This window comes from Cherax quadricarinatus, chromosome 13 (genome assembly GCF_038502225.1).
Source record: "Cherax quadricarinatus isolate ZL_2023a chromosome 13, ASM3850222v1, whole genome shotgun sequence".
Taxonomy (NCBI): Eukaryota; Metazoa; Arthropoda; class Malacostraca; order Decapoda; family Parastacidae; genus Cherax; species Cherax quadricarinatus.
Genome location: NC_091304.1, coordinates 3,227,014 through 3,242,784, shown reverse-complemented (window position 1 = coordinate 3,242,784; position 15,771 = coordinate 3,227,014). Strand labels below are relative to the sequence as shown.

Sequence of the window (15,771 nt, the reverse complement as noted above, 5' to 3'; positions counted from 1 at the left end):
TATGAAGTTCAACGATGAGAAATTTCAATTACTCAGATATGGTAAACATGAGGAAATTAAATCTTCATCAGAGTACAAAACAAATTCTGGCCACAAAATAGAGCGAAACACCAACGTCAAAGACCTGGGAGTGATTATGTCGGAGGATCTCACCTTCAAGGACCATAACATTGTATCAATCGCATCTGCTAGAAAAATGACAGGATGGATAATGAGAACCTTCAAAACTAGGGAGGCCAAGCCCATGATGACACTCTTCAGGTCACTTGTTCTATCTAGGCTGGAATATTGCTGCACACTAACAGCACCTTTCAAGGCAGGTGAAATTGCCGACCTAGAAAATGTACAGAGAACTTTCACGGCGCGCATAACGGAGATAAAACACCTCAATTACTGGGAACGCTTGAGGTTCCTAAACCTGTATTCCCTGGAATGCAGGAGGGAGAGATACATGATTATATACACCTGGAAAATCCTAGAGGGACTAGTACCGAACTTGCACACGAAAATCACTCACTACGAAAGCAAAAGACTTGGCAGACGATGCACCATCCCCCCAATGAAAAGCAGGGGTGTCACTAGCACGTTAAGAGACCATACAATAAGTGTCAGGGGCCCGAGACTGTTCAACTGCCTCCCAGCACACATAAGGGGGATTACCAACAGACCCCTGGCAGTCTTCAAGCTGGCACTGGACAAGCACCTAAAGTCAGTTCCTGATCAGCCGGGCTGTGGCTCGTACGTTGGTTTGCGTGCAGCCAGCAGCAACGGCCTGGTTGATCAGGCTCTGATCCACCAGGAGGCCTGATCACAGACCGGGCCGCGGGGGCGTTGACCCCCGGAACTCTCTCCAGGTAAACTCCAGGTAAACACCTGTTAACCCTTTTGGGGCCTAGTTGTCCTCGGTAGTATAGTGGTAAGTATCCCCGCCTGTCACGCGGGAGACCGGGGTTCGATTCCCAGCCGGGGAGGAAAATGTTTCAGTGGCCCGGTGGCCTGGTGGCTAAAAGCTTCCGCTTCACACACGGAGGGCCCGGGTTCGATTCCCGGCGGGTGGAAACATTTCGACACGTTTCCTTACACCTGTTGTCCTGTTCACCTAGCAGCAAATAGGTACCTGGGTGTTAGTCGACTGGTGTGGGTTGCATCCTGGGGGACAAGATTAAGGACCCCAATGGAAATAAGTTAGACAGTCCTCGATGATGCACTGACTTTCTTGGGTTATCCTGGGTGGCTAACCCTCCAGGGTTAAAAATCCGAACGAAATCTTATCTCTATCTTATCTTATTGTGGAAATTTATTTGGTCCCTAAAGTTCCACAGGACAGATACGACGTACGAAGGGGTCCCAGCATAGCCGTAATGGGAAACTGACCAGGAGGTCTTTGCTGAGCAAAGTGCAGACTGCCTTCGATCCTTTGGGTTTGTTGACACCCATCACCATTCGAGGGAGGATGCTAGTGCAATAGACCTGGGAGCTGAACCTAGGTTGGGACGACCCACTGCCAGAAACGGTCTGCCAGGAGTGGGATCTGGTTAGCAAAGATCTAGCGGAATTGCATGAGTTCACATTCCCCAGGTCCATCGGGTGCACCGGGCGGGATTATGACTTGCACGTCTTCTGTGATGCCTCCTCCAGGGCCTATGGGGCAGTAGCGTATTTGGTGGCCGGGGACCAAGTCAATCTGGTCACCAGTCGTGCGCGGGTGACATCCCTGAAGGATTGCTCGATCCCAAAGCTAGAGCTCACGGCGATGTTGCTGGGAGCAAGACTGGGTAAGTACGTAGAGGAGGTGTTGAGTAATTTGAGGGTGACACACACCTATGTATGGACAGACTCGGAGGTGGCCTTACAGTGGGTCCAGAACGACAGGTCTAAGCTCCCCTATGTCAGGAATCGGGTAAAGGAGATACGGGAACTACAGTCAACGTCAACGATTCTGTACGTGCCTACAGATCAAAACCCAGCCGACCTGATAAGCCGAGGGGTGACACAAAAAGCTGAGTAAAAGCGAGATTTGGTTCAAAGGCCCAGACTGGTTACCGGCAAGGGATTGCTGACCGGAACAGAAATTCAGGGAGACAACCAGCAGCATAGTACACTTTGCGGGGGAACCCGACACTGAATTATTTGACCCCAGGCGCTACTCCTCTTGGAGGAAACTTATAGGAAGCTGCATGACAAGGTAAGCCAAGGTCGACAGTTGTCTCTCGTGGGTCCCAGAGAATATTGGATAAGGCAGTACCAAAGGGAGAGGTTTCCAGGAGTGCTGGAAGTACTGGCGACCAAGCAGCAGGTTATGGGGTCAGGAAGTGTGTCCAACGACGACTCAGGGAACGGTAAATTGGTTCACTCTTTGGGATTGTTCCTAGATCATGCGGGGCTAATAAGATGCAGGGGACGAATACAAAATTCTGAGCTCAGCTATGGGGCCAAACATCCCGTGCTACTGGGAAAGGAGGGATGGGCGTCAGAGCTATTGATACAAGATGCCCATCAGAGGACCTTACATGGGGGTTTGGAGATACCCTCACCTGCCTACGTCAGAATTACTGGGTACTGAAGGGTCGAGCTGCCGTCAAAAGGGTGCTAAAGAGTTGCACGGTCTGCCGGCGGTACGATGGGAGGACCCTACCATACCCAGGTCCACCACCGCTGCCTCAGGAGTGGGTACATAGTGACAGGCCCTTTGAGACTGTGGGAATAGATTATACTGGGGCTATCACATTGAAGAACCCAGGAGACGATAGGGTGGGCCCTCAGAAAGTATATGTCTGCCTGTTTACTTGTGCCACTACTCGAGCTGTGCATTTGGAGTTGGCAGAAGATATGTCAACAGAGACTTTTGTGAAGTTGTTCAGGAGGTTTACAGCCAGATTCTCGTGCCTACGATTGATTATCTCGGACAATGGCACAAGCTTTAGGGCGGCCGATAAGGTTTTCAGGAATCTTAGGGACGAGAACACCTGAAGAGAATAGAGTGCGAGTGGAGGTTCATAGCTCCCAGGGCGCCTTGGCAAGGGGGATTCTATGAATGCCTGATGGGCACAGTCAAAAGGTGCATTCGGAAGGTCTTGCACGGCAGGAGAGTGAGCTTTGATGAACTGAGGACAGTGTTAGTTGAGATAGAGGCAAGAGTCAATAACAGGCCTCTGACCTACATACAAAATGGGATTGACGACCAGGAAGCTCTCACCCCCAATCACATGCTGTTTGGAAGGAGGATTAAGCCCTTCCCTGCAATTTTGAGTCAGTCTTCCAAGGAGCTGGATTATTATGGGCCAGATGGTCCCCCCATCAATGAAGAACTGCATAGGAGTCACAACAGACTGGTGAACATCCTGGACAAATGGAACCAGGTGTGGCGCAGGGATTACTTGACAACCTTGCGGGAACATTTCTATGGTGCCGACCCCGAGGCAAATAAGATGATGCTAAGTGAAGGGGACCTGGTGCTAGTAGAATCCGAGGTGCCCAGGGCATACTGGCCTCTTGGCCTGGTAGTGTCGACCCACCCAGACAAGGCTGGGTGGTTGAGAATGGTGAAGGTGAGAATGAATGGTGTCAAGACTATAAGACCCATCAACAGGCTTTTACCTCTTGAGGTCCACACGGTGGGACTGGGACATGAGAAATTAGACAAGAGGCTGACCAAGCTGAGTGGCTGGACGACCCGTCGAATGGCGCTCAAGTCCAGGGCCCACTGGGAGGGCCTGCGGGAGGCAGACTTGATCTAGACTTAGCGCCTACCTTCGCCGGCGGGAGGATGTGGAAATTTATTTGGTCCCTAAAGTTTCACAGGACAGATACGACGTACGAAGGGGTCCCAGCATAGCTGTAATGGGACGGCTGAGCTGGGTGGCCCTTAAACCCTCCCAAACAAACAGCATTCTCTCTAGTTGGCGGGGATTGTTGGTAAGCTTATTTAATTTATAGATTTACCCTTCAGGGAAGGAGTAGGTAGTTTTACTGGTAGTACACTAATATTAGGATCATTGAGGCAACTGTAGACAATAATAATGTAGACCTAAGACCTTAACATAGGTAGTAATAGGCCGATAATGTAGGCAAACACTAGGATAAGTTAGCTAGGGAGAACTGGCAGCCCTAGTTTGAACGAAGAGACGAGGGTCTGGAAGAGAGACCAGCTCATTCTTCTTAAGACAGACACCAACTGGACAAGACGTGCCGTGATCAGCAGACGGCACCCCCCACGTGTCTTCACATTTGAGACCTGGGGAAATCTGGTAGAGGCACCTCGATGTACCGTAGATGACCTCCGTCAGGCCCATACAGTAAGACAAGACCTCCACTTTATCTCGTAGATTTCTGGCCAGTGTCTGGGGAGATTGTGAGTGAGTTTGATCTGTGGGCCTGTGTTGCAGCTGGCAGAGCATGCCCAGTAAGTACCAGTGTCTCAAGGCAGTCTGGAAGCTAGTGTCCGTGTCTGCATAGTTATACTAGGGGATACATACCCTCTTGGATATAGGAATTTCTGAGGTGCAGGCAGGACACTAATAACGATTGAATATTGCAGGAATTAAGGCTCCCGGTTGCACGTGGTTTCTGAGGGGAAGTCCAGAGGGGCTAAGGCTAAGCTTAGGGAAGTTGAAGATCAGGATATATGCTGCAACACCAAGTAAGTTAGTCCTCTATACGTGCATGCAGGCGAGTTTCTTGCAGCATCAATCATTTGTGAAAATCTGTCCTATAGGCCACTTGTGAGGCTGAGGTGTCGGAGCTCGGAGCTCGGTCGGAGCTAGTTATCTGTTTACATTAATGTTTTATCACTGATTTCATCATTGCTTAGTAGCAGCGCTGTATAGTCCTTGTGGCTTAGCGCTTCTTTTTGATTATAATAATAATAATAATCATTGCTTAGTTAATCTTAAGTTAATTTTAAGCCAGCCCGTAATGCTATGCATAGTATAAGTGGCTTTGGCATACTGCTCATATCTGTATTTTTTTTGCACCTCTGTATGTGTGCACAAATTGGAAATAAATAAATAAATAAATAAAAAGAGTTTGCCAGGATAGGCGACTCACTTTGGAGGCAGTCCACACAAATTTTCACACTTATCTTGCCCGAAATGTCTCGGCATAATAATGGTTATCTTTGTACTTAGCAAATCAAAATTGTAATTACACATTGTAACCTTTACAAAGAAATAAACTTTATTTATTTATTTATTTGGTTCCTAGGCCTTTTGTGTATCTATATGCTCTTGGGCTACCGTCCACAGGTTGGATATGAGGTACACAATAAACTAGCCACTTCGGTGGCAAAATGTAAATATTTTTCACTTATGAATATCAGGTTAGGTGTAGCCTTAACGGTTGGTTAAATGGGCTTTAAACCCAATTAACCAACGGGTTGGTTAGGAATTGGCAGCGCGTGCACAAATCAGGACAAGCTGGCAGCGCGTGTATGGATTCGGACGAGTTAGCTGACGTAAACAAACTTGCTGTACCTACCTGTTTGGTTACTGAACTCAGGTGGGAGTGTGAACGTAGCTCTCTGTTGGGGCTTGGCAAGGGGGTCCACCCGATCTAACTGGACACTTCAAGTTTCTATCTCTATTTACAAAGGAACTTTTGTTACTTTTCTCTCATCTCTCAGCCTTGGGCAAAAAAAAAAAAAAATTCTCGTACCATCAAGAAACTGGGCAGTTTTCGGCCTATGGTGTCAGTGGCCCTGATAAACCCAACAAGGAAGAAAAGTACCTGCCTGTTAATGTGTGCGGGGGTCGAGTCTTGGTCCTGAACGTTATAAAAGGTGATGTGTTCACTTGCTGTCCCTTCAAGGGGTGTTCTTTGTTGGTGGTGAAGTGCTCTTGATTTAAGAATTGGGGAAGATTAGTCCCTTTATTTCCTTGGTTTCAACCATGTGTAATATCCCCACATTGGATGTTTATTACATTAGATGGGATATATAGGGCCTTTGTCTTGGAATTATTAATTCTAGCTTATACGACTACCCTAAATGTTACTCATAAATATGGAATTCTTCTTGTAAAAAAATATACCTTCTTTTGTAACCATGGCAATAATTTCAAGGACCCCAATGGAAATAAGTCTGACTTTTAGGTGTTATCTAAAATAATTTACAGTTACATGTAAGTAAGTTTATTTAGGCACAGGTACACATAAGTACAGTTATCATACATAGTGTAAATCACCTAGGATAACCCCAAAAAAAGTCAGTGACTTACTTTCATTAGGTCCTTTACTTAATTGCTTACTGTGTAAAACAATTATAATAATTTAAAATCGTGTTATGTATCTAAATAAGCCTATTTATTTGGAAATATTCATACTGAAGGAACTCTGGATATTCAACAAGTTTATTTAGGTACAATTTTACACAATTTTTGGATAATTTCAATTGCCCTGCATAGTAACATACATAACTTATTTCCATTGATTGTAAGATAAGATTTTGTTGGGATTTTTAACCCAGGGGAGGGTTAGCCACTCAAGATATTCCAGTAAAGTCGGTATGTCATCAATGACTGTTCTTAGTCCCATTGGGGTTCATTCTCAGCATGAAATCCCAACAGTTGACTAACACCCAGGTACCTACTTAATGCTAGGTGAATAGAGGTAGCAGGTACAATGAAACATAGTAAATGCCAGAGACCAATACCTGGTCCCTCAGTGTGTGAGCTGAGGATGTATGATATGACTTCATGTTTTTATTTCACTGTGATGAGGATTTCTACATATGACAGCAAATTGGTAATGAAAGCAAGGTGGTAATGATAGCAAGGTGGTAATGATAGCAAGGTGGTAAAAACTGCAAATTGTTAAAATTAGCAGCCAATCAGTTCTATAGCAACCAGTTATTAAAATGAAAGAGATCTCACCAACATTACCAAGTTGCTGATTGATTGCCAATATTTTCCTACTGGCAAAGAGTTCTCTCATATTTAAATTTATTTATTTATTTATTTATTTATTTGAACATGATACAGAGAAGTACAAGGAATACAATTTTTAAGTGCAGCATGCCAAAGCCCCTTGTATGCAGGCTTAAAATTAACTTAAGATTAACTAAGCAATGATATATTCAGTGGTACAAAAATTATTGTAAAACAGATAACAATTTAGTACAAATGAGTATTACAAATACAGGTCATATGGTCATTTACTGTGTTGCTCTGTAATCAGTAGAATGGAGTATTCTGTTAAGTAATGAGGTTAAATAGTAAGAGTTTGATTGGGTCACAGGTTGACATTTATGAGATACAATAATGAGATACATATATGAGATTCAGTTTATGAGATACAATTATTCAGTATTTATTTAGTTGTGGGTGAGTAAGTGATTTTTGAGAAGAGACTTGAATTTATAAACAGACAAGTGTTTCTTTTATATTCACAGGTAATGAATTCCAGATTTTAGGGCCTTTTATGTGCATTGAGTTTTTGCATAGCGTGAGATGGACACGAGGAACATCAAAGAGTAAAAACTATTGCTAGGCACAACAGTAACCTAATACAGTATTACCTGACTTAGAGGAAAAAGATTTTGTTCTGAATTTTTAACCCTGGGTAACCTAATATAGCCAAGATGTCGTCAAACTCTGTCTTATTTCCATGGGGATCCTTTAATCCTCTAGCCCAGGATGTGACTCGCACTAGTCACCAAACACCCAAGTAACTTGCTGCTAGGTGAAGAGGGGCAGCAAGTGTAAGGAAACATACCTAACATTTCTGTTTGTCTGAGGATGAAATGCCAGTCCTTCAGTGTATGAGCTAAGGCCACTGACAAGGCGCCATGAACCACACCAAACTTAAAAATAAATTATGCTGTTGGATAACTCTGGGTTATACTTGAACAAATCAAAGAAGCTACCGGTTGGATAACTTGCTGACATCAGTTAATTGATAAGTTTGATTTTGCCAGAAACCACTCCTGAATAAAGTGCAGTGGACCCCGGTTTTCGTCATGCGGAAATCATACAATTCGGATTTCAAGCACTTTTTTTTGGCGAAATTTTCCCCTGGGTTTTGTACATCCGCTCGGAAATCATCCATATAAGATGCATCCACTCACCCGGGACACCGCTTCTAACGTGTACCAGACTCAGTTTGCCTCTGCCTCTCGTTGAGTTAGCAGTACTCCTTGTGTTCATCCATTGTTTTTTGTGCTTGTTTATTGATTGTGACTGTGAAATAAGCCCCCATGGGGCCAAAGAAGGTTCAGAGTGCCTGCTCTTTGGTAAAGAAGGTGAGAAACACGATAGAATTCAAGAGTTGCAAAGTTTTGTGGAGAAATACCACTACCACCCTCTACAAAGGTAGAGGGTGGTAGTGATTGTGGTAGAGGGTGGTAGTGATGGTGGTAGAGGGTGGTAGTGATGGTGGTAGAGGGTGGTAGTGGTGGTAGTGGGTGGTAGTGATGGTGGTAGAGGGTGGTAGTGATGGTGGTAGAGGGTGGTAGTGATGGTGGTAGAGGGTGGTAGTGATGGTGGAGGAGGGTGGTAGTGGTTGTGATGGTGGTAGAGAGTGGTAGTGATGGTGGTAGAGGGTGGTAGTGATGGTGGTAGAGGGTGGTAGTGATGGGGGTAGAGGGTGGTATTGATGGTGGTAGAGGGTGGTAGTGATGACAAACAATCGAAGATATCGAGAAGTTGTTGGTGTGGGTGAACGAAAAACAGTTAGCAGGAGATAGTGTTGTGGAGGCGATAATTTGCTAAAAGGCAAGGCAGTTGCATACAGATATCATAAAGAATATGCCAACAAGAGTCTTCAATAAATGTAAAACTGATTTAAATGTTCATTTATCCATTAAAATTAGTGCTTTATATTTATTTCTCATTGTTTTCTGTATGTAAAACTATAGTTATTCTCTATAAAATGTATTTTTTGTTAATATTTTTGGATGTCTGGAATGGATTAATTAGATTTACATTATTTCTTATGGGAAATATTACTTCGGTTGTCGTCCATTTCGGATTTTGGCTGACCTTCTGGAACAGATTAAGGATGAAAGCTGGGGTATTACTGTATCGTAACTTTTGTATGCTCAAAATCATTTGGCTAAGAGCCTATGTTTTTTTTAGTGTCTTTTAAATTGTAAAAATTAAATAAAAATCTTGCTGTGCTACTATCTTTCAATCAGAGGTGAATATTTATGTAAAGGTTCTGCTTTTTTGCATAGACTGAAACAATTATACATGTTGTGAACATTTAGAATGGTTGTTCCTCTACCTGATGTTCAGGTGTGCTGCATTGGATAATGTGCATATCACTTGGTCAGTCAGAGTTAGCATCATGGGGTCTGAACAGCAACTGGATAGGTGATCACTTGATAACCATCTCAGTGTTTCTAATGTTGGTATTAGAACTCTTCTTCATTAGTCTGTATGTCTTCATTTCATTCTTGAAAATGTATAAAGTATGTCATAAAGTACATGTATGTTGTAATATGTCGGTAAATTCATCTCATAGATTTTTATGTATTCCAGATAACCATGGAGACTACAAGAAAAGAATCGCTATTTTTCTCCTATTTTAAGATCACAGCAGTTGTTGCCCTTTATTGGTAGGTATTACAGCCTCTCCTAACTTAGCAATGTATGTACTCGTTTACTGATGCCTCGGACTTACAACGGGCTCTCTGACCAGTATTTATACCTAAATAATGTATATTAGAGCTGATTTCCTCTATTCTGTTTATTTCAGTATACAGTACACTACTGTATAAACATTTAAAAATATACCAGAAATGTTATAAATGGTGCAAAGATGACATTAAAACAACATCAAAGATGGTTGACACAAGCCCACTACCATTATAGTATGCTCCTCACCTAGCAACGAATTTGTTTAACCATGTGGTTTTAGGAACAAAACTCCGTCATTAAGTGAGGAGAGGCTGTACTCTTCTTTAAAGTGATTTGATGTAATTTATCATTCAGTGGCAAAGGAGTTAATGATGTTGCTGAATATTATTATTTTGCAGTTTATTTTTAAACAGTGAACATGAGCAATTTTATGACTAATTACTGGTCTTATTATATGCCATAGATACATTATTCTTCATGACTTTTTTTTTTTTTTGTATCCATTTCTTCAAAGAATCTCATGATTCTTTCTTTGTTCTTCATGATTAAGTCAAGAGTATAGTTCAACACCATTTGAATTTACATTATCCTCCATCATAAATCCGACATCATTAGGACCTGTAGTGTGCCGGATTGCTGAGGTTGCCGGATTACAGAGTGGTTAGGTTAGAAAACACTTAATAAAATTAACCAACTTGACTTAAAAAAGTTCATTGAACATCGGCAAAAATCGAACATTTCCTCTACTTTAAGCTCAATTTCAAGGTACTTTTCATCATGAAAGCAATCAAAATCATGTCTTATTTCTGTAATATATCTTCCATTCTATCAAATGAGACCCAAAAAACGAGAATACAACCATAAAAACCAAGCGAAAATATACCGCAAAGAGGTGGCTAATGGCTGAGAAGTGAACTCCCTTATTTATCGTCCATCTTTTTTACTTTTGTTGTACATTAAGAAGCATCTTTCCATCATACATTGCCCAAGTTTCAATAAGACAGCCCAACAAACAACTGAGAAAAAAAATATTTACCAAAAATCATATATGGCAAGCCCAAGCCAGGTACTGGAAATAAGTCGCTTTGTCTGCCTTTTTTGGGTTATCCCAGGTTCTCTGTACATACACTGCTATGTATGATAATCTATGTAACTGTATTTGTGTATACCTGAATAAACTTATTTATTTACTTACTTCTAGTCTGTTGACTGAGTACAAGAAACCGCCCATTCATGTATTTCAACCACCCAGTATAGTGGTCAGAAATTGGCAATTTGCCAATTTCACACAAATTTCAACAGATGCCAATTTCAAAATAGGGTCCAGAATAAACAATGCAGACATTCCTGGCACTAAAATAACATTTTCTCTGTTCATTAGTCATGGCTCCAAGCCCCTCTTATATTACTCTTGCTTTCCATTTGGAATTTTTATTCACAAAAAAATAGAAGATTTACTGTTATGCAGACTGCTGCATTATTGTAATAAATGTATAAATATTGTCAACCCATTCTAGACTCCGTATTGGAATTTGGACTGACAGGCAGACAAGTATTGGACGGTGACGTCATTTGTTTACTCTTGAGCTTCGCTAAAGAATAGAACATTTTCTCTACTGTGAGCTCAATTTCAAAGTACTTTTCGTCATGAAAGCAATCAAAATCATATCTATTTCTGTAATATATCTTTCATTCTATCAAATGAGACCGAAAATACGAGAATATAACCATAAAAACTACACAAAAATATACAGCTAAGTGGCCGCTAATGGCTGAGAAGTGAACTCCGCTGTTTATTGTCTGATTTCTTTCATTTTTGGTGTACGTTAAGAAGTATCTTTCCATCATACATTGCCCAAGTTTCAATAAGATAACCCAACAAACAATTGAGAAAATAATAATAATAATATCTATTCACTACACGTATGTACATGTACATGGTATACAGGCCTAGCTGACATCAGTGACATACTACTATATAGAAAGCCACTTGTTATGCAGAGTATTTTAAGCAAATTAGGTCAGTGTCCCAGGATAACACCCACACCAGTTGGCTAACACCCAGGTACCCATTTACTGAAGGGTGAACATAGACAACAGGTGTAAAGAAACACCCCCAATGTTTCTACCCTGGCTGGGAATCGAATATTTACCCAAAATCATTTATGGCTAACCCAAGCCAGGTACTGGAAATAAGCCATGTTGTCTGACTATTTTTGGGTTATCCTAGGTTCTCTACACATATGCTGCTATGTGTGATAATCTGTATAGGGAAAATAACTTTTTTGTTTCAAGTTTATGGTGCAGTACGAGTGTATATCACAGTTAGCCTTGTGCTATACTCTAATAAAAGCCCCCAAGACAGGGATAGGAGAATGAACATAAGAACATAAGAAAGGAGGAACACTGCAGCAGGGCTGTTGGCCCATACTAGGCAGGTCCTTTACAATCCTTCCCACTAACAAAATATTTGCCCAACCCAATTTTCAATGCTACGTAAGTCTCACTCAAATCCAACCCCTCTCAACTCATGTATTTATCTAACCTAAATTTGAAACTACCGACGTTTTAGCTTCAATAACCCTACTAGGTAGACTGTTCCACTCATCAACTACCCTATTTCCAAACCAATACTTTCCTATATCCTTTCGAAATCTAAACTTATCCAATTTGAATCCATTATTGTGGGTTCTTTCTTGAAGTGATATCCTCAAAACCTTATTTATATCCCCTTTGTTAATACCCATCTTCCACTTATACACTTCGATCATGCCTCCCCTCATTCTTCGTCTTACAAGTGAATGTAGTTTAAGAGTCTTCAACCGTTCTTCATATGGAAGATTTCTAATGCTATGTATTAATTTGGTCATTCTATGCTGAATGTTTTCAAGCAAATTTATCCTATGGTATTTGTATACCATATTCTCTTCATACCTCCGTCGAACTGCTCGGTATTATGCCAAATATTATTCATTCCGGAGTATTTAACATGTTTTATGTTATTTATATTGTTTATTATGTCATATTAGATCAATTGTGATAGGCAATAAGTTGTAGTGTTGATATTAGCATAGTAATAAAGCATATTCTCCTGCATCACGAGACTGAGCTCATGGCAACAACAGTGGCTTCAAAGCCAGTGTACTGTGTAGGTGCTTTACACAGCGAGAAGCATTTCTTTTATTCATTGGAACCATGGCTAGGGCTAAAAGTAAGCAGGTTATAACAAATGGAGAAAAAGAAATTAGAATGACTTACGCAGCAAGTAGCGCCACCAAACAGTACCAGCAGGTTGGTGTGGCAACTCTGGAAATTTGAAATTATGCTAGCCAAAATTAGTGCCGGAAAACTGAAGGAACCGAATAACTGATTGCCGGATTTGTGATGGCGGACCTGTATGTATATTCTGTATTCATGGAAGAAACCACAATAAAATGCATGACTGCAAATATGAAAAAAATACGACAGTGAAAAAAGGAAATAAAATCTGAGTGCTTCCATGTGTTTACATGTATCTATCTGAAGATACGATATGTGTCAGCATATGAAAGCGCTCAGGTTTTATTTCTTATTTTCACTGTGGTATTTTTCATATTCTTTATTCATAGTGGTTACATTCTATTTCACATTTGTTTTATTTGTTCTCTTCCATACCCAGTATCTTATTTCATATACAGTATTGAACTGCTCATTAAGATATTAATAGACATGATAATGCACAAGAGTAGTATTCTTCAGAGATTATTTTATTATTTTAATAAATAAATTATCTTTGATACTGAAAGGTATTTAAGATGTGCTGGCTCCTCAGGTGTCCCTTATTTTATGCTATTCATGTAGTCCCAGTCCATGACAGTTGTACTAAGTGCAATCAGGCCATACACACTTAATTCCTCATGAGAATCTCCAATAGGCTTTGTCAGCTGCACCCTTCAGGAAAAGTTCCTTGATGGCAGTGATAGATTTTTGATCCAAGGAATTGATGATAAATTAGACACATGTGCAACTCTTGGGTATCCTTATTGAGGAAACGTTTCGCCACACAGTGGCTTCATCAGTCCATACGTAGGAGAAACTTGAAGAACAGGAGGAGAATGAGGTAATCAGTCCCTCAACCTTGAGTCGATGTGTTCAGTCCATCAATCTTGAATAGAATACGGCATATGAGCGGAGAAGCAGCTTATAAACCGTATGGCAGGAGAGGTGCAGCAGTAATAGGTGGTGTCACATTTGTTCAATGTAGAAGTAGGTCGTGCCCAAGAATTAGGCAAGCGAAGAATTCCTCATTCTCCTCCTGTTCTTCAAGTTTCTCCTACGTATGGACTGATGAAGCCACTGTGTGGCGAAACGTTTCCTCAATAAAGATACCCAAGAGTTGCACATGTGTCTAATTTATCAACATGTCGGTTCTCTGAACCATTCATCTACAAACCTGTCAGACACTGCAACTTCTTGGAATCTTAATACTTAGGAATTCTTCGCTTGCCTAATTCTTGGGCACGACCTACTTCCACATTGAACAAATGTGACACCACCTATTACTGCTGCACCTCTCCTGCCATACGGTTTATAAGCTGCTTCTCCGCTCATATGCCGTATTCTATTCAAGATTGATGGACTGAACACATCGACTCAAGGTTGAGGGACTGATTACCTCATTCTCCTCCTGTTCTTCAAGTTTCTCCTACGTATGGACTGATGAAGCCACTGTGTGGCAAAACGTTTCCTCAATAAAGATACCCAAGAGTTGCACATGTGTCTAATTTATCAACATGTCGGTTCCCTGAACCATTCATCTACGATCCAAGGAATTGTACATACCCTTCCTTGAATCAAACCTGATTACCTTTCATTCTCACAGGTGCTGTGTGACTCCACTGGGTATGAGTTTAACTCTCCCCCATGACTATAATAATAATAATAATTATTATTATTATTATTATTTGTGAACTGCACTGATTGCATATGGTGAAAGTAGAGTAAATCAAATCAACAGAATTATTAATAAAAATAGGACATCACATAGAAGCCAGTCTGCATGAAGCAAGGGACATCTATAATAAATTAGATTATTTTGCAGTTTAACCTTCTTATAAGCTATTGCTAAGAATATTTTATTCTTGTTCATAAAAAAAAGTAGTACAGTAGGACCCCATATCCTTGTGGGATGCATTCCAAGGACCTGCCGTGGATAGTATCCCATGGATAGTAGCGAACCCTATACGTAAGTTGTTTTTCGTTTACATACATACCTATTATAAAGCCTAATTGATAAATTATGCACAATAGGTGGAGAATTATAACTTTCACCATCACTACATTTGCACTTTTAAGCCATTAACCAAAATTAAAATTATTTTTGGGCCACTGTAAACCACGGATAACTGAAACCACAGATAACGGACCCACAGATACAGGGGTCCTACTGTAATTGGTTGTAGTGTAAAAAATAGCATTCCATTATAATCAAATCAATGTTGTTTACAGTGTTGTTGCCAATAAGAAAATGTTCCGTATTTATTCAGTACTGCTGTTTACAGGACAGTGTCCATAACATTGGTATTTGTAAACAAGACACTCCTAGGTGGCTCGTCTATGGGAGACAAAGATGCTCCGTTATTTGTAACTTGGTTCCAGTGCATTGTAACTACTGCTGCGTGCCTGTTCTTCGCATACACCACAAAATTATTTCCTAGTATAATTAATTTCCCTGAAGTTGGAAATATAGAAATACCAAAAGCTAAAAAGGTATGTAAAGTGTTTGATTTGCTTATTTTGTTTACAATTCTGTATTTTCATAAATTTAATTAATAAATGCTATTATAATCCATATTCCTTCCCATATTTTATAATATAAAAATGCAATACTTTATTTTCCAAGAAGATACATTTGTGCTACAAAGATTTATTACATGGAAAAAGTCCATTATTATACATGTCATTTTGGGCATGCCCTTATGAAGTGCTGAAAAGCCCACTCTTTTAGTATTCAGTCATCTGCAAGTGAAGAAACATAAATAATGTACCAGAAAGCACAATAAGGGAAACAGGTAAAAATGAGATTTTTTGTTTCATGCAAATTGACAGTTGTGTGAGAAATAAGGTTATACAGGATAAAAAAGACCAGTGTCTTGGGGAAGGTACAAAAAGGAAAATGTAAGCATGTGACAACCACTTACTCTTTCTGACTGAATTATGA

At 40.7% G+C, this 15,771-nt stretch overlaps 1 protein-coding gene across 2 annotated transcripts in view; it reads left to right on the top strand.

Moving 5' to 3' along the window:
* Positions 1-5,415: 5,415 nt before the first annotated feature.
* nac (GDP-fucose transporter nac) overlaps positions 5,416-15,771 on the top strand; it is a 57,206-nt gene continuing 46,850 nt past the window's right edge. The window contains exons 1-3 of one of the 2 annotated variants that reach the window (XM_070084392.1): positions 5,416-5,496; positions 9,474-9,550; positions 15,113-15,320. In XM_070084392.1, coding sequence (XP_069940493.1) covers positions 9,480-9,550; positions 15,113-15,320 — 279 coding nt within the window. In that variant the 5' untranslated portion in view covers positions 5,416-5,496; positions 9,474-9,479. Of the gene's footprint in view, positions 5,497-5,635; positions 5,777-9,473; positions 9,551-15,112; positions 15,321-15,771 lie in introns of those variants that run through there. The other variant, XM_070084391.1, reaches the window with a different exon arrangement.